The sequence below is a fragment of the Acanthamoeba castellanii genome (assembly GCF_000313135.1).
Source record: "Acanthamoeba castellanii str. Neff unplaced genomic scaffold scf7180000084599, whole genome shotgun sequence".
NCBI lineage: Eukaryota > Discosea > Longamoebia > Acanthamoebidae > Acanthamoeba > Acanthamoeba castellanii.
In genome coordinates this window covers 792945-815670 of record NW_004457442.1, presented here as the reverse complement: position 1 = coordinate 815670, position 22726 = coordinate 792945, and the positions used below count along the sequence as shown (strand labels likewise).

The 22726-nt window shown below is 58.2% G+C and overlaps 10 protein-coding genes across 10 annotated transcripts; 6 read left to right on the top strand and 4 right to left on the bottom strand.

Moving 5' to 3' along the window:
• Positions 1-114: 114 nt before the first annotated feature.
• On the top strand, positions 115-2019 carry ACA1_061080 (small GTPbinding protein; the record flags this gene model as incomplete). Its single annotated transcript, XM_004339335.1, has 8 exons — positions 115-153; positions 296-467; positions 652-782; positions 866-1009; positions 1093-1188; positions 1290-1588; positions 1693-1815; positions 1917-2019. 8 exons carry the CDS (start codon positions 115-117, stop codon positions 2017-2019), a joined length of 1107 nt encoding a protein of 368 aa, XP_004339383.1.
• Positions 2020-2282: 263 nt separating this feature from the next.
• Positions 2283-4961, bottom strand: ACA1_061070 (uncharacterized protein; the record flags this gene model as incomplete). Its single annotated transcript, XM_004339334.1, has 12 exons — positions 2283-2429; positions 2534-2685; positions 2772-2873; positions 2978-3043; positions 3164-3224; positions 3292-3378; positions 3497-3582; positions 3699-3791; positions 4026-4233; positions 4366-4457; positions 4530-4638; positions 4779-4961. 12 exons carry the CDS (start codon positions 4959-4961, stop codon positions 2283-2285), a joined length of 1386 nt encoding a protein of 461 aa, XP_004339382.1.
• Positions 4962-5243: 282 nt separating this feature from the next.
• On the top strand, positions 5244-7093 carry ACA1_061060 (homocysteine smethyltransferase 1, putative; the record flags this gene model as incomplete). The annotated part of the gene is made up of 7 exons (XM_004339333.1): positions 5244-5355; positions 5451-5611; positions 5828-5912; positions 5978-6120; positions 6308-6462; positions 6535-6698; positions 7032-7093. 7 exons carry the CDS (start codon positions 5244-5246, stop codon positions 7091-7093), a joined length of 882 nt encoding a protein of 293 aa, XP_004339381.1.
• A 162-nt stretch (positions 7094-7255) lies between these two features.
• Positions 7256-8633, bottom strand: ACA1_061050 (carbohydrate binding domain cbm49 protein; the record flags this gene model as incomplete). Its single annotated transcript, XM_004339332.1, has 2 exons — positions 7256-8478; positions 8570-8633. 2 exons carry the CDS (start codon positions 8631-8633, stop codon positions 7256-7258), a joined length of 1287 nt encoding a protein of 428 aa, XP_004339380.1.
• Positions 8634-9103: 470 nt separating this feature from the next.
• On the bottom strand, positions 9104-11494 carry ACA1_061040 (oxidoreductase family, NADbinding Rossmann fold domain containing protein; the record flags this gene model as incomplete). Its single annotated transcript, XM_004339331.1, has 11 exons — positions 9104-9241; positions 9324-9388; positions 9479-9565; positions 9647-9758; positions 9865-9954; positions 10022-10086; positions 10301-10386; positions 10484-10635; positions 10749-10853; positions 11031-11151; positions 11235-11494. The coding sequence occupies 11 exons, from the start codon at positions 11492-11494 to the stop codon at positions 9104-9106; spliced, it is 1281 nt and encodes a 426-aa protein (XP_004339379.1).
• A 330-nt stretch (positions 11495-11824) lies between these two features.
• ACA1_061030 (uncharacterized protein) lies at positions 11825-13925 on the bottom strand (the record flags this gene model as incomplete). Its single annotated transcript, XM_004339330.1, has 4 exons — positions 11825-13288; positions 13371-13457; positions 13619-13683; positions 13778-13925. 4 exons carry the CDS (start codon positions 13923-13925, stop codon positions 11825-11827), a joined length of 1764 nt encoding a protein of 587 aa, XP_004339378.1.
• Positions 13926-15365: 1440 nt separating this feature from the next.
• On the top strand, positions 15366-16527 carry ACA1_061020 (cytosolic coat protein; the record flags this gene model as incomplete). Its single annotated transcript, XM_004339329.2, has 6 exons — positions 15366-15524; positions 15720-15793; positions 15855-15961; positions 16044-16148; positions 16223-16330; positions 16397-16527. Coding segments are annotated over 6 exons (684 nt in total), but the record flags the coding sequence as incomplete, so codon positions are not given.
• An 87-nt stretch (positions 16528-16614) lies between these two features.
• ACA1_061010 (Tim10/DDP family zinc finger superfamily protein) lies at positions 16615-17203 on the top strand (the record flags this gene model as incomplete). The annotated part of the gene is made up of 3 exons (XM_004339328.1): positions 16615-16700; positions 16910-17015; positions 17141-17203. 3 exons carry the CDS (start codon positions 16615-16617, stop codon positions 17201-17203), a joined length of 255 nt encoding a protein of 84 aa, XP_004339376.1.
• A 282-nt stretch (positions 17204-17485) lies between these two features.
• On the top strand, positions 17486-19492 carry ACA1_061000 (uncharacterized protein; the record flags this gene model as incomplete). Its single annotated transcript, XM_004339327.1, has 9 exons — positions 17486-17578; positions 17731-17819; positions 17935-17992; positions 18292-18390; positions 18498-18587; positions 18745-18874; positions 18982-19086; positions 19173-19342; positions 19421-19492. 9 exons carry the CDS (start codon positions 17486-17488, stop codon positions 19490-19492), a joined length of 906 nt encoding a protein of 301 aa, XP_004339375.1.
• Positions 19493-19750: 258 nt separating this feature from the next.
• On the top strand, positions 19751-22517 carry ACA1_060990 (Ser/Thr phosphatase family superfamily protein; the record flags this gene model as incomplete). Its single annotated transcript, XM_004339326.1, has 14 exons — positions 19751-19864; positions 19987-20167; positions 20248-20341; positions 20468-20518; positions 20670-20771; positions 20859-20957; positions 21047-21229; positions 21370-21474; positions 21596-21693; positions 21723-21812; positions 21872-21961; positions 22027-22175; positions 22259-22335; positions 22412-22517. 14 exons carry the CDS (start codon positions 19751-19753, stop codon positions 22515-22517), a joined length of 1539 nt encoding a protein of 512 aa, XP_004339374.1.
• Positions 22518-22726: the final 209 nt, after the last annotated feature.

Below are 22726 nucleotides of genomic sequence, written 5' to 3'. Positions count from 1 at the left end.
AAGAAGGGCTCTTTTCTTTTTCTATTTCGGCTGCCATCGCATCAGCAGATTAGCTTTCGAGGAGAGGAGAAGGAGAAGGAGAGCAGTAGACCTCATCGGCAGTTGCAAGCAAAAATGACGACCGTTCAGAAGATCAAGGAAATCGAAGATGAGGTGCGCCCCCGTCAATTTAATGATTACGGACGGGAGGCACTACGCGGAGCTCCTATCGAGGCTCTGGATGGGGTGCCTGGTGGAGCGATGGAACAAGGCATGGAGATCTAACGTGTGTGTGTGTGAAATGGGCCGCGTGCAGATGAACAGGACCCAGAAGAACAAGGCTACGGCCAAGCACTTGGGTCTGCTCAAGGCCAAGCTCGCCAAGCTCAAGCGCGATCTCATCTCCCCGGCCAAGGGTGCCGGCGGTGCCGTCGTGGGCGAGGGCTTCGACGTCACCAAGACTGGTGACTCCCGTATCGGCCTCGTCGGTACGCTGCCCCCCCCCTCGCTTGACAATTAATCGGCCGCATCGCCTATCCTTCCTACATCATCCTTGCCATTCCTTCTTTCGCTGCATTGTGCCTCACGGCACACGTGCAGAAACGAATTGAATCCTAATAATTTATATCATTCAATTTTTACTCATAATCGCAATCCCCACAACCTGCGCAGGTTTCCCGTCGGTGGGCAAGTCGACCCTGCTGACCAAGCTCACCGAGACCGAGTCTCTCATCGCCGCCTACGAGTTCACCACCCTCACGTGTATTCCCGGCGTCATCTACTACAAGGGCGCCAAGCTTCAGGTATCAGCGCTCTCTCGCTTCTCTTCCTTCTCTTTCAGGCCGTGCGCGTTGCTCACCACCGCGGGCCTCGGTGGGCGCTGCAGCTTCTCGATTTGCCCGGTATTATCGAGGGAGCCAAGGACGGCAAGGGTCGAGGTAAGCAGGTCATCGGTGTGGCCCGCACCTGCAACCTGATCATCATCACCCTCGACTCGCTCAAGCCCCTCGGCCACAAGCTCATCATCGAGGTGCGCTTCCTCCTCCACTCTGCTATTGGTGCGTGCGGTTTGTCTGTGCTCACTGCCGTGTCGTGTCGTGTCGTGTCGTGTAGAACGAGTTGGAGGGCTTCGGCATTCGATTGAACAAGAGCCCACCGAACCTCACCTTCAAGCGCAAGGAGAGGGGCGGCGTCAACCTCACCTCCACCGTACGACCGTTCCCTCCGCTATCAGCTGACGAGCCAAAGACTGACTTTTCGTGCGTGTCGCGTCTTGTCGCGCGTCGTGCCACACACACACACACACACAGTGCCCTCTGACCAATCTCGACGCGGACATCTGCAAGGCGGTGCTGAGCGAGTACAGGATCCACAACGCCGACGTGAGCCTGCGGTACGACGCCACGGTGGACGACCTCATCGACGTGATCGAGGGCAACCGCGTCTACATTCCGTGCCTCTACGCGCTCAACAAGATCGATCAGCTCACGCTCGAGGAGCTCGACGTCATCGACAAGATCCCCCACTACGTGCCCATCTCGGCCCACCTCGAGTGGAACCTCGACGGCCTCCTCGAGAAGACCTGGGAGTACCTCGACCTCACCAGAATGTACGACCCTCGCACGCAACACACACACACGACACACAACACACACGACACACACACACAACGACGCACGCTGACGCACGACACGCACGCGACACGACACACAGTTACACCAAGCCCCGTGGTCAGATCCCCGATTACACCGCGCCCGTCATTCTTCGCGGCAGCGCTCGTACCGTGGAGGACTTCTGTAACAGGATCCACAAGGGCCTTCTCAACCAGTTCAAATAGTACGCTTCCGTCGTGTCGTGTGCGGTGGCGCGCGCGTGCGTGTCATGGTCAGCTGACTGTCTGTTTTGTCGGTTGTGTGTGTGTGTGTGTGTGTCTCCAGTGCGCTCGTGTGGGGTAGCAGTGTGAAGCACAACCCGCAGAGAGTGGGCAAGGAGCACGTCCTCAACGACGAAGACGTCATCCAGATCGTCAAGAGGATCTAAGCCCCAGGCCCTTCCTTCATTCCACCCAACGCCCCCCGCCCCCCCCCTCGATCAGAGCACCATCCCCCGCCATCGATGCCAGCCCAAACCCTTCCATACTTCGGACGATCCAGCAAAACGCACACACACACGCGCGCGCTGCGAACAACGACGACGACGACGAGACCCACGCGAGCGCGCGTGTGCGGTGAAGGCAAAGGAGCCGGCCGGTTCGGGCGATGATGTGTCCTCCACAAGTACAGTCTCTCCTAAACACACCATCATCACATCATGCACACATCGTCGCGTGCGGTGTCGAGGGCGAGGTCGAACACGGCGAGGCAGCCGCTCGACCCGTTGGCCATCCCCGCGGCCAGCTTGGTCTCGTTGACCTCCAGCGTGCAGTTGTTACCGCACCCCATCGGCGTCACCTGCGTCGTGCCAGGTCGTGTGTCGTGCGTCGTGCGTGTCGTGCGTCAGTGGTGTGTGGTGTTGTTTGTGGTGGTAATGTGAGAAATGACACACGCGGCGATACCTCGTAGCCGCGCAGGAACTCCATCGTGTCGAGATCGACGAACGACACGGCGCACATGACGTCGGCCACAGCCAGCACGCGGTCGGTGATCAGTTGCATCTGGCCCAGCTTGGCGTGCAGGTTCAGCGACTTGGTCTCCCCCGACGCCACGTCTGAGCCCCCCGCCAACACGACCGCGACCGCTGCGGGGTGAGCAAAGTGACAAAGACCACGAGGAGATGGGGGGGAGAGGCCAAACCGGTGACGAGGAGCCGGCCGTCCCAGGCGCAGGAGACCACCTTCCGGTTGTCGCTGGTCATTGCCACGTCGGTCACCAGATACGTGTGCTGCTCGTGCGACACTGATATGTCGTGTGTGCGGTGTGTGCGGTGCGTGTGGTGCGGTATGTGCCAGGTTCAATGTGTTGCGCGTTGGTTAAGCGCGCGCGGCGGGGGGGGGGCGTACCGACGGGGGTGTCCAGGTTTCGTCGGTCGAAGACCTGCACCACATTTGGGTCGGGACTCCACCTGGCTTGGAGGGCGTGAGCGAGAGAGCAACGCGCGCATGTGGTGGTTCAAATGTAAAGTAAAGCTATCAAGTTGACAACAACAACAACAACAACAACTGTTGGGGGGGCAAACAGTGTCGTACAGTGGCCCAACGCGACGAACTGGTCGTTGACGAACAAGCTCTCCCCCGTGATGGTGTTGACCTGGTCCGACTTGACCCTTTAACTTCTTCTTTTCGCGTCGCCATAGAAAAGTGGGGGAACTGGGTACCGTGCACGCGGGATCGGGACTGCGCAGGTCGTACATGGCCGGGTTGATCGTGGACCCGAGCATCTCGATTGTCCACAACTCTCTCTTCTGCGTGCCGTGTCGTGTGTGCGTGTGCGTGTGCGTGTGCGTGTGTTGCATGTGATTGAGATGTGATGGTGGTGCACAGAGGTGGGAGGGGAAGGCGGCATACGTCGTGCAGGCGCACGTTGAAGATCTGATCCACGTCCCGCGTGCGGTAGATTGGGGCCGCCGAGGAGGGTTCGCGAATGTCCCACACTTCCGTCGCACGCTCTGTACAGCGCAGCTCAGTCGCCGCGCGCACGCGTGCAGTGCGGTGTCGTGTCGTGTCGTGTCGTGTCGTGTCGTGTCGTGTCGTGTCGTGTCGTGTCGTGTCGTGTCGTGCGTACTGTCTGAGCGCTTGGCCTGGAACGCCAGCAGATCGCCGTCAATGCGTAGAGTCTCAACCTCTTGATAGGCGCCACTCGGTAAAAGCTCGCCACCTGGCAACCCATATAATAAAATAAATAATAAATAAAATAAAGAAATACCTTAATAAAATGAAAAAGAGGTGGTGGCGGGTACGGAGAACTTGGCCTTGCCGAGGATCCAGCACGCACAGGTTGTGGGCGTACAGCCCGAAAATGCGGCCACTCTCATGGTGCGGCCGCATCTCTGCGATCTGGCGTGTGCGGACCCTTTTGTTAGACCGCGCACGACCGCGCACGGCGGCGCACGAACCTTGTTATTAAACTCGATGGAGTGCAGCAGCTTGGCGCGCTCGGCGGTGTTTTCGGGGGGCTGGCTGTTGGGGTCAGCGGCAAGGCGAGCGTCTCGCTGCCGCTGGTGCTCGGCCTGAGCCTCGGCGAGCTCATCGTGCGGCAGATCAATGTCGTAAACGAGGATCTGTGGCGTAGATGCATCTCCACTCTCATCGTGGCACACCTGACCACCGCACACACCGCACACCGCACACACCGCACACACCCGCACACACCCGCACACACCCGCACACACGTAAGCGTATGGGATGACGTAATGGTCGCGCTCCAGTGTTGCCGGTCAATTGAGGCGTACCACGAGAGTGTCGACGAGCGTGTAGCTGTGGACGTAGTCGCGGAGCAGCTGACGCGCCTTGAGACCGTGCGTGGACAGGGCCCACTTGGAATCTGCAATCGCGAGTCGGTCAAAAACAGGCAACAGCACAATCGAGGCGAGAGGGCGAAGCGCCTGCTGCGTACTGAGCGATGTCGCACTGCTGGCCCTGACCTCGGCGAAGCCGGGGTCGTTCAGGAGAGACTCGGTGAACGCCGCCTTGGCTGCACACACAGACACCTCCTCGCATCGCTCCTGCGTGACGCGTGTGGGGCATGTCGTGCGCGTGTGCGGTGGTGCGTGTGCGTGTGTGCGTGCGTGTGTTGCATTGGTGAGCCGCACGCATGCACCGCACGCGCACACACAGACAGAAAGGTGGACGACGCTCTCTGTACAGAGGGAAAGACGGAGGCGCCTTGGTCGCGGAAGCGCGGGTAGCACTGCAGGCGGCGCCACAGGTCGGGTCCGCCGGAGCGCGAGTCGGGCCACAGTGTGCGGCGAGCGAAAGCCGACCACAGGGCCTGCGCCGTGTGGCCCCGCGAGTCGGCGCCCATCACAATCCGGTGCCACCTGTGCATATAAATAAATAAATAAATAAATAATTTTTAAAATAATTTTAATAAAGAGTATTTGTGGGGGTGCCGTTTGGAGAGGGAGGCAAAGAGGCAGAGCTCGGCGGCAGAGGGTCGCGTGAGGCCCACAATGAAGCCCACCAACTCGTCTGGCAGATCAGCAATGTTGTCTGCCTCCATCTGTGCTGGTCCACTAAAACAAAGCAGTGGAGCATTCCTGGCCGGACTTTCTTTTAGTCTTTATTATTCTAGAAATAATAAAGATTAAAAGTAATTAACATCGATTGAATGGACGAGCGCGCACAAGCGAGGTTGGGGGAGCTGTTGCAGCGGCAGAGCTTCGCGGTCGTCGACGGTGGTCTCGCCACCCAACTCGAGCGCCTCGGTGCCGACCTCAACAGTCCGTCTTACCCCCCCCCCGCCTCACACGGCACGACCGCACTACTTACGCATCTGCTGCACACTACGGCGCACAACTCGGCGCACGCGCTGCAGACTCGCTGTGGTCGGCTCGGCTGCTGCTCGACAGCGGCGGCGCGGCCATGATCAAGGCCGTGCACCGGGCCTACCTGGACGCCGGCGCGGACGTGCTGATCACCTCGTCCTACCAGGCCTCCATCGAAGGCTTCCGCCAGCGCGGCCTGGGCGAGGACGACGTGCGCCGCCTGTTCCAACGCACGCTCCAGCTCGCACACGTTCGTCGCTCCTTCCACCATTGTGCGTGTCGCGCGTCGCGTGTCGCGTGTGTGTGTGTCGTGTGTCGTGTGTCGCGCGCGCGTGTGTGTGCGCGTGTGTGTCGTGTGTGCGGTGTGTGTCGTGTGCGCGTGTGTGCGTGTGCTTCGGACATAAAGCTGACTTGGCGCGAGCAACAGGAGGCACGAGCCGAGTTCTGGGCGGACGAAGATCGGCGGCGAGGCCGTGAATGGCCGCTTGTGGCAGCCTCTATCGGCCCCTATGGTACGGTGTGTGTCGTGTGTGTGCAGTGGGGCGTGCGGTGATGGTGCGCCGCTCACTCGACACAGGGGCGACCTTACACGACGGCAGCGAGTATCGGGGCGACTACGGAGCGCGGATGAGCCAGGAGGAGTTCATCGACTTCCACCTGCCACGCATTCGGCTGCTGCTGGCTGATCCCGCCCTCGCACCCGACCTCTTTGCCTGCGAGGTGCCCTCCGTCACCTGACACACCACACTCGGCACTCACGACGGCACTCACGACACGACACGACACGACACGACACGACACGACACGACACGACACGACACAACCAACGACACGACACGACACGACCAACGACACACACACGCGCACACACACATGACACAAGAAACGCACTCACTGCGATTGACAGACGGTGCCGTGTCTCAAAGAAGGCCGGGCTCTGGTGAAGCTGTTCGAGACGCACTTCCCCGACCAGCGGCTCTGGCTTTCGTTCACCTGCCGAGACCAGGAGCACTTGTCGGACGGCCACAAGTTCAGCGAAGCCGTCGTCGAGCTGCAGCAATCGTACAACCATGATTCATTGCTTCATGTTGACCACTTCGAGTGTGTGACCCACATATGCAAACTATATTGCAGGGAGGTGGTGGCGGCGGTGGGCGTGAACTGCACGTCGCCGCAGTTCATCGGTGGACTCCTCGAGAGCGTGCGGGGCAGTGTGCGCAAGCCCCTCGTGGTGTACCCCAACTCGGGCGAAGGCTGGGACGCCGCCGCGCAGCAGTGGACGCCGGCCGACGCCTCAGGTTCTCTATTCTCTATTGTCTTTGGCTCTGGTTTCTTGCGAGTAAGTGTCTAACTGTCGTGTTGCGTGCGATCCAACACACACGCAGATGGGGCCGGCACAAGCGGCGGACTGGCTGACCAAGTTGCGGCCTGGTTTGGTCTGGGTATGGTGTTAGTGTTGATGTGTTGGTGTTGGTGTGTTGCATGTGTGTGTGTGGGTGCCAACCAAATTAATTAATTAGATTCCAGGCGCTTGCATCGTTGGCGGTTGCTGCCGCACGACCCCGGGTACCTCCCTCCACTGCCTAAGTAATGAGCGCAACTCGCTCACCGCTCTTGTTGGCCATATCCAGACGACATCACGCGCATTCGCGCTGCTCTTCGCCAGCTCAGCCAACCCGCAACACCCCAATAAACTGTTTTGTTGTTTTGTATGTAATATTTATTTATCTTTTGTTGCGCTGCACGACAGATGCTGCCGACGAAAAACAATATATCTAAATTGAAAAAAAGGTAAATATAAATTTAAAAATATCACCGCCTATTGGTGAGTTGTAGCCACGCTTCGATCGAAAGTTTAGGCGCAGGTGAGCGAGCCGATGGTGACGGTCGGGGTGGCCTGCGAGGCCGAGGCCGACTTGCCGACGATGCCGGCGCCCTGGGTGGCTCCGACCTGGAGCGGGCCGTAGTTGAACGACACGTCGAACACGCTGGCCTGGTTGGCGATGCTCATCAGCTCCCACCACTGGAACACAGTGGTGCCGTCGGGCAGGGCGAAGGTGAGCTGGGCGTCGGTAAGGGCCTTCGAGCCGGTGTTGGAGATCACCAGGTCGAAGATCTGGAAGTTGGCGCCGTTGGCGGTCCACGAGCCGCTGTTGGCGGCCGAGCGAGCAGCGATGGAGACGGTCGCACTGCAACCGTTGGCGGGGCTGGGCTGGGGGGTCGACACGACGGGCGCCGAGGGCGACGGGGCGGCGGGCGAGGCCGAGGGCGAAGCGGCGGGGCTGCCGTTGGGCGAGCCGTCGCAGGTGACAGACAGCAGGGTGGTGGTCGGGGCTGCCTGCTGGGCGGCGGCCGAGAGCGGGTAGCGGAGGATGTAGCCGGCGCCCTGCGAGGCACCGACCTGGATCGAGCCCCACGGGGTGGGCACGTTGAAGACGGTCGAGTCGGCCGACGCGCGCTCGACGTTCCAGAACTGGTAGATCTGCTGCTGGGCGCCGCTCACCAGGGCGACGTTGATGCGGGCACCGTTGGCCGGGCGCTGGCCGTTGTTGGCCAGGGCGAGATCGTAGATCTGGAAGCCGAAGTCGCCCGTGGTCCAGCTGCCGCCCTCGGCCGCCGAGCGCTTGGTCTGGGTCACGGTCAGGCTGCAGCCCTCAGACGTGGGCGGAGGGGTGGCGACGATGGTGGGGGCCGCCGACGAAGAGGGCGACGGCGCGGCGGGCGAGGCGGAAGCCGACGGGGCGGCGGGAGAAGCCGAGGCCGAGGGGGCGGCGCCGCAGTTGATGGAGGAGACGGTGATGGTGGCCTGGGCGGCCGACTCCCAGATGTAGCCGAACTGGTGGGTCTGGCCGGCGCTGAGGCCACCGCTCTGGAGGCGGTAGGCGGGGAGGGAGTAAAGGCCAGTGGCCTCGTCGAGGGTGAGCTCCCACAGCTGGGTGATCTTGGCGCCGGTGATGCTGAGCACCACGGACTTGACGTTCTCCGAACCGGCCGTGATCTGGGCGTTCCACTGCGACATGTCCTGGCCGTTCTGCTTCCAGGCGCTGCCCAGGGTCTGCTTGACGCTCACATTGCAGTCTGTGTGGTGGCATTTCGGACGAAAGAAGGAGAAGAAATTGGCTTAATGTTGGCCCAGAAATCAGCGTGACACATGGTGTGGAGCAAGTACCAGCGGCGACGAAGGCGAAACAGAAGGCCGCGGCGACGATGGCCACGAGAAGAGATTGCCTCATGTCTGGGTTGGTGTGGCTGTTGATAGAGGGCTGGAGGTTGGTGGTACGAATAATCAGCGTGAGGTGCCCTGGCGCTTTATACTGCTCTCCAACCAACTAATCCTGCGGGCCGGTGGCTCCAGGTCTTGGAGGGAGTGGTCGCAACAAACGAAATACGGGCGAACACAACGATGCAGGGGCGGCCGTTGGACGAAAACTTGATTGCAACGTGACACGCTGGAAGTAGGTTCTCCATAGCGAAGAAATTCAAGGAAATTCTATCGGTTTCTGGTGACGGAAGAATTTGCCTAATCGGCGACCAGTTCCATGGAAATGGGATAACGAACTGAGCCAACCAGAAAATGTTACGAGCGGAGATCTCTCCCTTGCGAACAGCACAAGGCAAAGCTCCTCTTCGTGCCTCACGCTCGTAAAAACATATAAAGAACATATTCACATAAATGTAATGGATCAAAATAAATGATCAAATACTAGGCTTCGTTGTGGTGGTCGTCATCGATGCCGAAGCGGGGCCAGACCTGCTCCAGGCTCTCCACTTGACCCGACGCGCGGGCTTGGTCGATGACCAGGCACACCACGGCACTGCGGAACCCTTCCTCGCCGCTGGCCTGCGCCGTGTGCCACACGTCGTGTGAGCCCACAGATCCACGAAACGAAAGTTAAACACACACAACACGCAACACAGCGAACCTTGGGCGGAGTCTCTTCGTCGATGCTCTGCACCAGGTCATCGACGATGATCTCATCGGCCCCGCCTGCAATCAATGCAACGACCGCACAGAAGGCGAAATGGTGAGCGCTCACGGGCCGACGAGTGGTGGGTGTGAACGAGAGAGACTGCGCACCATGGAGGTCGCCGGTGCGGCAGCGAATGGCCTGCACGATGTCGTTCTCCACGAGGCACAGCTTGATCTTGCCCGTGAACAGGTCGCCTGAAACACAAAGACGGAGAAGTACGCGGACGCATGAGTGTCGCACAGTGTGCGGAGTCGGGTCAGAAGGCGGCAATGTACCGATGAGGGCGCCCTTGACGCCAAAGATGCGGAGCGAACGCTCGGGCAGGGCCGAATTGCAGTTGGTGTGGAAGGTCACCCGGACCTTGTTGCGGTACTCCATGATCACCACCTGCGCTCGCTCGATACCGCTCACGTGAGCACAACTCATGGGAACACACGCACGCACGCACACGCACGCACACGACACAAAAGCCGGTGGAGCCGACGTCGCGCACCTGGTTGTCCTCGGTGTCCTTATCACTGTCAAAGGGGTCCACCTCCTCCCAGGCCGGCCACGTCCGATACGCGCGGCTCACTTCCGGAGGCTACGCAAGAGTAGAATGTCATGGAATGGAATGCAGTCATATTTCAAGCAACCATGGTAGTCCGTACGGGCTTGTTTTCGGGGACGAAGATATCCAAGCCGGCGAATGACGCGACACGGGAGGGCAACGACTCTGTGTCGTGTGTCGTGTGTCGTGTGTCGTGTGTCGTGTGTCGTGTGTCGTGTGTCGTGTGTCGTGTGTCGTGAATCGTGTGTGTCGTGGTGTGTGTGCGTGTGTGTCGTTGTGTGTGTGTGTGTGTGTGTGTGTGTGTGTGTGTTCTGTGAGGCTGAGCATCGAGGCAACTCATGGTCGGTATGCTATCGCCGCAAGCGAGTGTAGCACGCACCGAGGAGCCAGTTCAAGATGTCGATGTCGTGGCAACACTTCTCGAGGATGTGTGGACCCGTTTGATCCCTGTGACGCCTCCAATTCCTGTGTCGACGCGCAAAATTGCAGTCTGTCAATATCACTGCTACGGGCCAGCGGGCCGTCGGTGGTGGTGGTGGTGGTGGTGGTGGTGGTCGTGTACCTCATGATGTATCCACCATGGGCTGGCATGAGCGTTTCGTTGGCCTCGACGGAGACGATGCGCCCGAGCTTGCCGCTGTCGAGAATCTCCTTGATCTTTTGGTAGAACGAGGCGTGTCGCAGCACAAACCCCGTGCTGAACAGCTTGCCGCTCTGCGATGCAATAGTATGGCCACAGAGGGGCTCGTTGTAAGCTCACAACGCACACGCGACACCGCACACGCACGAACGCATAGAGGCACGCGCGACACCCACAGTCAAGGTACCGCTTGCGAGGCCTCTCTGATCGCAACGCAGTCCTCGAGCGTGGTGGCGAGGGGCTTCTCGCAGAAGACGTGCTTGCCCTGCTCGAATGCCGCGACGCAGTGGACCTGATCAGTGCCGAGCACGACCACGACCACGACCACGACCACGACCACGACCACGACCACGACCACGACCACGACCACGACCACGACCACGACCACGACCACGACCGCAGAGTCAATGGTCAGTGACTGAACAACAGGACGGCCAGTGGCGGGGCGAGATGGGGGACTACTACGCACCTTGTGCAGATAGTTCTTAGAGCCGATGAGCACCCACGTGAAGTCGAGCCCTGCGGCGAAGAGTTCTTCGTGCGAGGTGAAGGTCGGCACCGTCTCGCTGTAGTCCACGTCCGTGACCAGCCTGCACCACAGCGTAAAGAAAAAAGGATTTGTTTTTGATGGATTGATAGATAGATAGATAGATGGTGTCCTGATCTCACGTACTTGAGGTGTTCGAGGCCTTGCTGGATGGCTTGGGGCGAATCGTCGCAGAAGGCACGGATTTGCACGAGGCGTCCGTGCTTCAGGAGCAGGAATCGAAGGAGGGTGCACATCCGCTGGCCGAGGCCGATCACCACTACGCCCACTGGTTCCTTGTGCACGTACTCCCTCTCCCTGGGAACCTCCACTTCCACCTTCTGCTGGTTCTCATTCGGAGGCGTGGCCCCTCTGGCACTCGCTGCCTTGCTTTCCGAAAGTCCCATCTTCTCGCCCTCGCCTGATCAATCGACTTTTGATCCAGGTGTGGCGCATCAACTCGTTCGCCCAAATCCTCGAATCTCATTCTTCCCCATCTTCTGCAGAAGCACGAGATTTACCGACACACTCCGAAAATAATTTCCGAAACGTTTCAGCCAAGAAGTGTGTACAGTGAGTGTATTTGGTGTATGTAGAGATATGTGCAGGTGGGGATGGTGACATTTACAGGTGTGGACAAGTCGGTCGCAGCGCGTGACGACTGGATGGGTTGCCCTCAGGCTGCTCGATGCTGAACACAGGATGGGTTGCCCTCAGGCTGCTCGTTGATGCTGTGTTCAGTTGACCAGCCGGCCGTAGTAGGCCTCCACATCGGCGAAGAGCGAATCGATGTGGCTCGAGTCGAGGGCCGGGTAGCACTGGGCACCGTCGGGCACGTCGCCCGTCTGGCCGCCCAGCAGGGGGCTGCCCACCGTGTCGGAGAAGAACGAGTTGAACCAGTCCTCGTCGACCGCCACGCCACCGCCGGCCTGCTGCTGGGCGCCCTCGGGAGATGACTCCTCCTTGAGGTGCTGCTGGTGCTGGTGCTGGTTGGCGAGCATGAAGCTCTCGACAGCGGCTGCGGCGGCCGAGGCCATGTCGGCGCAGGCCAGGTCTTCGCCGTCGTCGCCGGCGGTGGCCCCACCGATCGCGGCCGGGTCGAACGGGCCGAAGCACGAGAATGACTCGCTGCCCGACGAGAGCTCGCCCGAGCTCGAGGCGCTGATCGATGACGACGTCCAGGACTCGTCGTCGAGCGTCGGGTCGCTGGGCTGCTCCTCGGCCGTGAGGTGGCCGCCGTAGGCATCGAGCATGATCTCCGCTGGCAGCGAGGTCGCCAGGAGAGCCTGCTGGTGCGGGTAGCGCTGGAGCGGCTGCCGCTGGTAGTAGCTGGCATACGAGGACTGTTGCATGGCAACCTGGCGGTGCTGGGGGTGGTGGTAGGTCGGCGGCGAGGGCGCGTAGTCGTTGGCCCTGATCGGCACAATATGTGACGCGGGCGAGGGCGAAGGCGCGGGGGACGTGTAGTAGACGGATGACGAGGCCGACGACGACAGGGACGACGAGAGGGGCGACTGCTGGGGCATGTAGTCGAACGATGAGCTCGGCGAGTAGTGCCCGGCGCTGAGGTGGAGGTAGCCACCGGGGCGCTGGAGGTACTGGTGCTGCTGCGTCGGCAGCTGCGGCATGGAGGCCCGGTGGCGCATCAGATGGCTCGCGGCCTGGACCGACGACAGGACTTGGTGCGGGTGGTGGTGGGGCTGATGATGAAGCCCGGCCATGTCTTGGGCGTGGCTGGGCATGGCCGACGGCACAGAAGCTGAGTAGAACGACGCATTCCGATCATTCTGGGCGGCCGACCACTGCGGCATGTTAGGCATGTTGGGCATCGACCCCGTGCGCTCGGCCGAAGGGGTGCCGGCGATCGTCGGCGGCGAGTTGAAGGGCGACGAGGACTGACTGCGCTGCCCGGCCATCGACATCATCATCGGCGCCGACCCGGAGAGCTGTCGTCGGGCGTCCTTGTCCAAGACGCGCTCCCTCTCGCGCTCGCGCTCCTTCCTTCGTCGCTTCTTGTTGCTCACGCTCGCTCCGCCGCTGCTGCCGCCCTTGTCCACTGACGCCGCGGCCTTGCGCTTGCTCTTGTCGCCCGACCCACCGCCGTTCGCGCTCTGGCCGGCGTAGAAGAACATCTTGCGCTCGCTCTCGCGCAGCTTCCTCTTGCGCTTCCGCTCGTACTCGTCTTCTTCATAGTGTTGATACTACAAACGAGACAATGTTGAATGAAATTGTCAGTGCATGTTGGTGAAGATGTTGTTTTCACGTTGTGGTGATGTTGGCTACCTTGTCGGAGAACTGAGAGTGGTCGGCGAGCACCTGCAGGAACGAATGGACGTACTTGCGATCGAGATTGTTACCATCGATGAGGGCCTGTAGAGGTTGGCAGGTCTGTAAGCGCCTTGGCCAATCTCCCGTAGTTCTTTAAAAAATGCAAAATATCCCAAATTCTGATTGGCCGGACTGCGGAATTGCCTCCCGTTCGTTCTACACGCCACGAGGCAACAACATGAACGAGTGCGCGATGGTGGTACCTGGCCCAGAGTTGGGATGGACGTCAGCGGTGTGTGGCTCTGGCCCAAGGGGTAGCTCTGGCGATCTGTGTGTGTGGAGTGGAGTTATGGTGAGGTGTTCGAACACGGGTTTGAACGTTCAGCCAGTCCACGGATTGGAGATAAGGTGGAAGGTCGTACCCTCGTCTTCTTCTTGACCGGTGGTACTCGCTTCCGCCTGGAGGTGGTCATCGACCACCTCGGGGGCGTCGGCGTGTCGCTGGTCGAGCTGGTGTTGTGGCATGTCCACGTCGTAGAGAGTGGCCTCGGTGACAGCCGCGCTGGCCATTGACGCTTGTCGCGAGCGGGGTTGTGGCGATGACGCTGTGCTGAGCGCCTTTTTATGTTTTATGCGAAGACTATGGTGTTGCGGTCGTTGACGAGGGTCAGGGCCGATAGCTGGGTAGCCCTTGGTCAGCAGAGGCGATGTAGAATAGTAGCGAAGTAGAACAGTGCACAGAGGTGATCGGCCAGATAGGGAGCGCGAGCGGCGAGTTGATGTGGTGTGGGGTCGGTCGGGTGGCAAGCGTGCAACAGTGAAAAGGAGCTGGGCTGAATGAAGACTCGAGTGGCGAGTGGCGACGAGACGAGGGCGAGTGGTCGTGTGCGAAAGGACAACGTTCAAAGGGAAAGAAGAGGGAGGAGGAAAGCGCGCAGTTTTCTCTCTGGTAGCCGCGGCCTCTAGGTGCCTTTATATCTTTCCAGCTGTCGCAGGTCGTCGTGGGCCTGCGGGTTCCTGCCAATGGGTTGAGTGACGTTGTCGTGAGAGGTCCCACTACCATAGCTGGCGCGGCTGTGATGACGGCCCGTTAGCGGGACGAGATTGCATTCAAACTTGAATCGGCGCAGGGCGACAGAGTGCCAAGACTTTTCCCTGTCTTTGCTCACGTGGACGAACCGTGAGAGGTCGGCAGGCGGTCGAACTATTGGATCAGATCACGTGCCCTTCTCGCTGCAGGTCTTGTGATTGGGTGTTGCACTGTGTCGACACCTTGCAGGAGCAGCCCAATTCCGAGACGTTGGAAATTCGGGCAGTCTTTTCCCGTAGTTTTCTCCAGGTTTTTGCCGGGTTCCATCGGGAGTAGGCAGACCAACGGCAGCGTGGGGTGTCAGCAGAGGAGGAAGAACAACCCAATTTTCACTCTCTTAGCTTCGGGCTCGACCTGTTGTGCGGCGCACCAGTGCTTGCAGCGCCTCGTCGAACCGGTGTTGCCGGTGAACGTCGTCTTAGGCGGAAGGGAACTGCAAGAAATCAGATGCACTCAAGTGGTCGCCTGCAGCTAGATCGGGAAGATCGAGAGATAAAGGTGGTCCCGAGTGTGGTGAGTGTAGGGGCAAACGAGAACTAATGTGGCGTAATTTCCCTCACTTTCGACCCAATTCAGAAATGGGCCTGGCGCCTAGGCTCGACGCCGATACAGCCAGGGCCGTAGTTGGGCAAGCGCCGCCACATGACCAATCCCGGAGGCTTGATCGGGTACCTGTAGTTGTCCAGAAGCCGAGGCGGGCGCGGAAGACAGCATCACCTGCGATCAGCCCCATTCTAATTTTCCGCCACAGAACAACTCGGGCTTGGGTGGCGACCATTCAAGGATACCCTCACAACCGCCACCTCCTCCAACCACCCTGACCCCTTCCCACTTTTGGTCCTTCGCATCGCCCTCAGCTCCCCCGGCCAGATATGCATTCTCGTTGCCAACTTGATTTGGCCGTCTTCCTCTGCTGTAGCCTGCTGTCAACCACGCTGGTGGCGGTGGGCGTCAGTGGCCTCAAATGGGAGGTGCCGCCTGGGCGGGAAGAATGCTTCTACCACCCTCTCGACCAGGGCAGCACCGTCGTGGTGCAATACCAGGTCATCTCGGGTGGCATTCGGGATATCGACTTCACGGTACGTCCATCTCCTTGCCTGCTTTGTTCAACAAGCTCATCGTCAACACAAAAGCAGTCTTCCCGTCTTCCTCGTGTCTGTGCTTGGTTCTGTGTTCGCTGCTGTTCAAGATAGGACGCGCGTGATTGCTGCAGCACAACACACAATTTTTACTTTATTTGCATCATTTAATTGAATGTAATTGCGAGGTTTCAGGTGTACGCTCCCAACAGGGATGTGCTGCATAGCAATCTCGGTACCACGGGCGACAATGTGGCCTTCTTCCCGAGGTGCGTTCATTCATAGTATTGTGCTGTTTGCTTGGGCTTACTCTGTCTTCGCCGACCGCAGTCACACAGGGGAGCATCGCCTGTGCTTTGGTAACAAGATGTCTACCTGGACCGAGAAGGTGGTGGACGTTCACATCAGCGCCAACACCAAGCATTCGGACCTTCCACGTACGTCAGCAGTTCTTGCCTCGCAGAGGCATTGATCAATCCGCACGCAGACTCACCACACTTCCCCTCCGCCACGTCGCAGCCGAGGACCCATTAGAGTTGAGCGTATGGCAGCTGAGGAAGAGCATCGACGCGATCAGAGACGGTCAGGCGCACTACAAAGCCCGCGAACGATTGCAGCGTGATCGTACGTTACCCCCATCATCACCGAATTGCAAGGTTCGCCTGAGCTCACTTCGGTCTTCGGACTCGACCGGTAAGTGGCTGAGTCGACCTGTCAGTGGACGCTCATGTGGGGCCTATGGGAGGCCGGCCTGGTCCTTTTCCTGTCCTTCGTTCAGATCATTCGACTCAAGTTGATGTTCGAAGGTGTGCATCCCTCTCCATTCCGCTTGCATTCTTGATTCTAACCTCCTTTCTGGGTGAACCTACAAGCTGGCTCGCTCCACAACATGAGATCATCCCTGTGGACGAAAGTGCTCCAACTGCAGCGATCAGTGTCTTCGCTGGCCAACGGTCCCGGCGGGACCAGAGCCACCCGCTCGCGCCCACTCTTCTGGGGGTGATGAAGCCGACCACCACGAATTTTAGGAGGAGAGGAGGAAAAATCAAGGAAATTGAATTTCTTCGAAGAGACAACAGTTTCGATCAAGATGTCGAACGAGCAGTACATGACGCGGGAACAGATGCTGGCTTCGGCACAGCAGGAGCTCGTTGCCTTCCAGGACATGTACAACAGGTAGCGATTTCGTTCTTCCTTCTTTGCTCCGGAGTTGCTCGTGATGGGCGGCAATCTGTTCAGTCAATCAATCAATCAATTTAAAGAACGGCGAACCAATCTGTGGTGGAGAGGATTGGCAATCGATCGATCACGCTGCCAATTGCTTTCATTGCGCTCAATTCCTAGAAAAATCGAACGTAAATTAAATCCATTATCTCGACTTGCAGAATGCAGCACCAGTGCTGGAAGAAGTGCGTATTGCGTTTGGGTGAGTCGGAGCTGAGCGTGTCGGAAGGTCTTTGCGCTGATCGATGCGTCAAGAAGTACATGGAGGTACCTACGACCATACTCGCTTTCTCCTCTCCCTCCTTCAGTGCACTGACGCCACAATCGTCTTCGCTTCCTCCTCGCTCTTCTTGTTTGTTCTTCTTCTTCTTCTTGTTCTTCTTCTTGGCCAGGTGCACAACCGCGTGGGCAAGGTGCTGCAGGGGCTGCAGCAGCAACAGCCGCAACCGCAGTAAGAAACGCGAGTGGGCAAAAACCAAACACTTCAAGGCCAACCACGAGATGTGGTTGCTACGCCTGTGTGAAAGTAGGGGCACAGAACACTGCAAAGAGTGATGGCCATCCAGTTGCTGCACGTTCCATCCAACTATTTATAAAATAATACCACTCCTCAACATGCACCTGGAGCGGGGACGTGCGGATTGGCTCTTGGCTTGTGTGGAATTGTTGAAAGACAAGTTGTTAGAGACGGACCGCAAGATAGAGGAGAAAGAGGAAGAGGAAACCGGTTTGCAAAGATGTGGATGTGGACGGTGGGCTACTCGGTGGGCGATATGGTCTACATCGCCCAGACCACAGCAGACCAGAAGCAAGCCACTCGCTTCAGCAAGGTGGACTTGAGTGCCCCATCTTGATTAATTATTAATTATCAAAATAACTCTAATATGCTATAACTGTACCACTACACTCAAACATTAAAAAACATATGAATTAATAATAATAATAATAATAATATATCAAGTATTAATCCGTGGTTCCCTAGGCGGTCTGGGTGGTTGCCCTGGCGTGTGTCCTGGCCTACACCGGCTATCAATCCTACGAGTGCTATCTCTCCTACACGAACCCGGATTGGTACTCCTCCCCTCCACTTTGGCTCACCGCGTCGTCTTCGCTCTGAACACTCTTTTCTTCGCTTCACTTCGCTCTTTTGGTTTGGTCGGTCTTTCTCTTCGTGCGGGATCTGCAGGACGACCGGGGTGAGGTTCGAGAGGCAGCTGGACTTCCCCACCGTCCTCGTCTGCCCCGTGTTTCCCAAACGGCACTAGTACACATACATACACACACGCACACACACGCACACCCGACACACGCCCAACCGCACACGCAACACTGCACACAGAACGCTGATGCCGTTTTACTCTCGTTGTCGCAGTCTCAAGGGGGCCTCATGTCTACGACACAACCTAACACTGGGAAGCGGGACCAAATGTTCAGCCCGAGGCCTGGTGGTGCGTGACGCCCGAACTCAAACGTTACTTCTGCTTTTGTTGCCCCTAGCCTTTGCGCAAACTCTCTCACCCGCGCTGTCGCTGGCTGCGTGTAGATGTCCGAGGGCCGTTTCAAGGGGCATGAGTGCGTCGAGTTCAATGGGAACGCGAGCAACATCATGACCGCCGTCATCGACGAGCACATCTTCATGCAGGTGTGTTCCCCCCTCCCGATCTCGCTTTCACTTTCACTTTCACTTTCGCTCTCTTTCTTTCTTTGTGCTCACATGACTCGCTGCTGCCTTGTGTGTTCGCCGCCCAGGTCCAGCTCACCATCCAAATCTCTAATTTCAAGTCGAATCCGCCTTTCGCGGTCGTGCTCTACTCAGCCTCTTCGCGAACACCGATCGGGGTACCACCGCACCCCACCGCCCTCACCTGCCTTCCATTAACATTCGAGTTGGCTTTGTTACGTGTCGTGTGTCATGTGTGTCTTGTTCGTGTGTTGTTTGTATGTCGTGCGCGTGCTACCCCGTATGCCTTTTGCATGTGCGTGTTGTGCACGATAGAATGAAGACACGAGCTTCTTGGTGGTTCCCAAGTCTTCGCACTGGGCCGCGTTGACGCAAAACGAAGCGATCTATCTCCACGACTCTACCGAGATCTCCTTTTCCGCATCCACATCCTCCACTTTCAACCGTATGATCGCAACCATGAGCGTGCGTGTGCGTGTGCGTGTGCGTGCGTGCATGCGCGAGAACGGCCATGGAATATTGGCAGGCTCACTCGTGTGCGAATGACTGCAGGTCAGCCCGGACATGAGGATCGAATCGCGATCACCTTCTCCTACTCTACATTCACTGTCGGCACCTCCGAGCAGGTCGTCACATTTGACTGGCTCTCTCTCATCTGTACGCCCAAGTTCTTTATCGCCTCGAGCACACACCACACATGGCACTCACGACACTCACGACACTCACGACACACACGACACCAGGCACGGTGGGCGGCGCTGCCACGTTCGCGTGTTATCTGCACGAGATCGCGATGATCCTCTACGCCAAGTCGCGCAAGTGGTGCTGTCCTTTGTCTCCCGGCAAGGACATCAATGACGACGGCGCAGAAGAGGAAGATGATGCTCACAGCTTCGCTGATGAGGCTCAAAAGGTTCATTGCCCTCCCCCCCAGTGACACGTTTCATCCGACGCTCACCATCATCTTTTGGGTGACCATCATGGGGCGCAGCCACCAAAGGTCTCTTGGGCCGAGACGACCAAGCACCGACCAAGGCCGCCAGCCCCCTTCTCTCTCCAGTAGCGAATAAAAATAAAGAGATAAATAAATGTACAATTATTTACCAATAATTATGACGATCGCTTTTTGGTCCCAAGGGCGACACACTGGCCAACCGTCAAAGAGAAAGAAAGAAAGCTGAGAAGGATGAAGGCAGGGCTGCTGGTACTGTTGCTGGCGCTCCTGTCCCTGTCGTGGGCCGTTTCTGCATCTTCAACGCATAAAAGCGCCCTGGATGCCCAGCGTGCAAGCGGGACGGTATGTGAGCTGTGCGAGGATGTGATGGGATGGATCGATGGACGCCTGGCGCCCAACGACACTGCCCCCGAAATCGAGGCGGTCCTGCGAGCTGCCTGCGACGATCTCTTCACCCAACTTCCCTACATCCACACCCTCGTACCCCCCCCTAACTAACATCCATCTTCGATTTTATTATTTTTTTATTTGATTTAAAAAAAAATTATTGTATGGAATAAATAAAGAAACACAATTAATTTGCGGTGGCTGTTGTGGCCTAGTGCGTGGACTTTGTGGTGTCGTACAGGGACTTCTTCGCGTTCAACCTGCGCGAGGAGCTCGACGTCGATCACGTGTGCCAGGGTCTGCAGTTCTGCGTTGCCGACAAGACCGTTCCGCGCGGCGTGCACGTGGCGTTCGCGGGTGATCCCTCCCGCATGGCCGTCTCGTGGCTCACCTACGGTACAGTCTTTCTCCTCCCTTTTGCTGGGTTTCTACAACCCGCTTCTTCGCACCTGCTGACGCGACGCCCACGCTCCCAGTGCCCACAAACACGTCGATGGTGCAGTGGTCGCTGACGCCCGGTGGTCCGATCATCGGCACCGCGCATGGCCTGCAGACATCCTACCTCGTAACGTAAGCTCACCTCCCACACGACACACACGACACACACGACACACACACCACACAACACAACAACACAACACTACACAACACAACACAACACAACACATAACTAATCAGTTCGTTTATTCGGGCCAGGGCCGGCTACAATCACCACGTGGTGCTCACCGGACTGAAGCCCGCTACCAAGTACGCGCCGTCGTCCTTTGTGTGTGTATGCGTGTGTGTGTGTGGTGTGTGGTGTGTGGTGTGTGTGTGATCTTGCCTTGGAAATCAAGACCCAACTCTCTGAACCGTCTCACCATTGGCGATCGATTGGAATGGCACGCGTGCGGTACAGGTACTACTATCGGTGCGGCGACGCGCAGGGCGGGTGGAGCGCCCAGCATTCGTTCACCAGCGCCATCGACCAGCCCCGCCCCTTCTCGATCGCCGTCTACGGGTAAAAACAACCAACCGCGTTGCGCGTGACTAAAGAGTTACATGTTTATATTTATAATTTAAGTAATTGTGAATGGCCAATGAGCAGGGACATGGGGGTGCACAACAGCCGTAACACTGTGCAACGCGTTAAGGGCCTGGTGAACTCCTCTGCGATCGACTGGGTCCTCCACGTGGGCGACATATCGTACGTGCACGTACACACACAACGCACACGCACACGCACACGCACACGCACACGCACACGGGCATGTTGTGGCTCACACGAGATGATAGATATGCGGATGACTATGCTGGCAACATCTACGAGTATGTGTGGGATCAGTGGTTCAAGAGGATGGACCCGCTGCCGGCCTCGGTGCCCTACATGGTGGGTCCAGGCAACCACGAGTTCTCGTGCATGCACCCGCTGTGTGCTGTCTACTCGGCCAACTTCACGGCCTACAACCACCGGTTCAGGTACACGCCACACTACGCCACACACTACTACACTACAACACACGGCACACGGCACACGGCACACGACACACGACACACGGCACACGACACACGACACAACCACACACGGCCCACAAATAATCGGATGAAATGATCTGTAGGATGCCCGGACCCGAAAGTGGATCGAACACGTCGATGTTCTACAGCTTCGACTACTCGCTGGCCCACTTCATCTCCCTTAGCTCGGAGACCGATTATCCCTACGCGTACGCACACCCTCCACCAGCATGTAGGAAGATGTGTGTGTCGTGTGTGTCGTGTGTGTCGTGCGTGTTGTGGCTTAAGGTGTGATCACCAATCTTCCTTCCTCCCTCGCTTCTATCGCAGTCCCTACGCAGCGCAGTTTGGGGACCAGCTCGCGTGGCTCGAGCGCGACCTCAAGAAAGCCGCCTCTGCCCGCAGCCCCGCACGACCCTGGATCATTGGTACCCGTCCTCCGCCTTCAGTTGCCCAGGCGCCCGCGCGGCCCTGCGCTCTCGGCAGCTTCAGCCAAGGCATCCGTGGTCCAGTGGCAAGATTTCCGCCTGCCACGCGGGAGACCCGGGTTCAATTCCCGGCGGATGCATATCTTTTTGGTTCGCTCACCCTCCTCATCCATCACAGTGTTTGCGCACCGCCCGATCTACACCTCGAACGCAGAGTACTTTGGCGAACCCGTCGGCTACGCCAAGTACCTACAAGACTCGTTTGAAGGTGCGAAAATGATGGGTGGACTCGATTGCTTCTGTTTGACTGATATGCCGATTGTAATTGTACAGACCTGCTGAACAAGTACGGGGTCGATCTGTACATTGGAGCCCACGAGCACTCCTACGAGCGAAACTACGCTATCTACCGGGGCCAGGTGATGAGCAAGGACTACGTCAACCCCGGCGCTCCGGCCTACGTCGTCGCTGGAGCCGCCGGTGTACGCATGCTCGGCCCTCATCTCTCTCTCTCTCTGCTCAACCTTGACATCAGCCTTAAACAACGCCGACGTGTGTAACACAGTGCATCGAAGGGCTGGACCCGTGGCCGTCGGCGCACATGCCCCCGTGGACCGCCGCCCGCTACAATGAAGACATGGGGTACGTGCGGCGCAAGAGAAGCAAAAGCAATGCATGGCCGGCTCATCGGTTGTGTTGGAACGTCCGCGCCACACAGATACGCCACCCTCGACATTCAGCCAACGACGATGACCTGGAAGTACCACTCAGCCAGAGACGGCGTCGTGCGGGACCGCTTCACCATCACCAAGAGCACACATTGAGTTCTCTGCCCTCTGTTTGTAGGACACTTCTGGTTTTGTCTGTAAGTAGTATTATTTTTTTCTTCGTAAGATAAGCAGCCTGTTTGTTTGAACACGTGTACACAACATCCTATTATTTGTGGTCGTGGCGCACCTGGCGTTTGAGGTGGCCAGATGACTGGATCGGCGGATTAACTAACCAGGCACACGCCAATTTTCGCCAGGAAGTC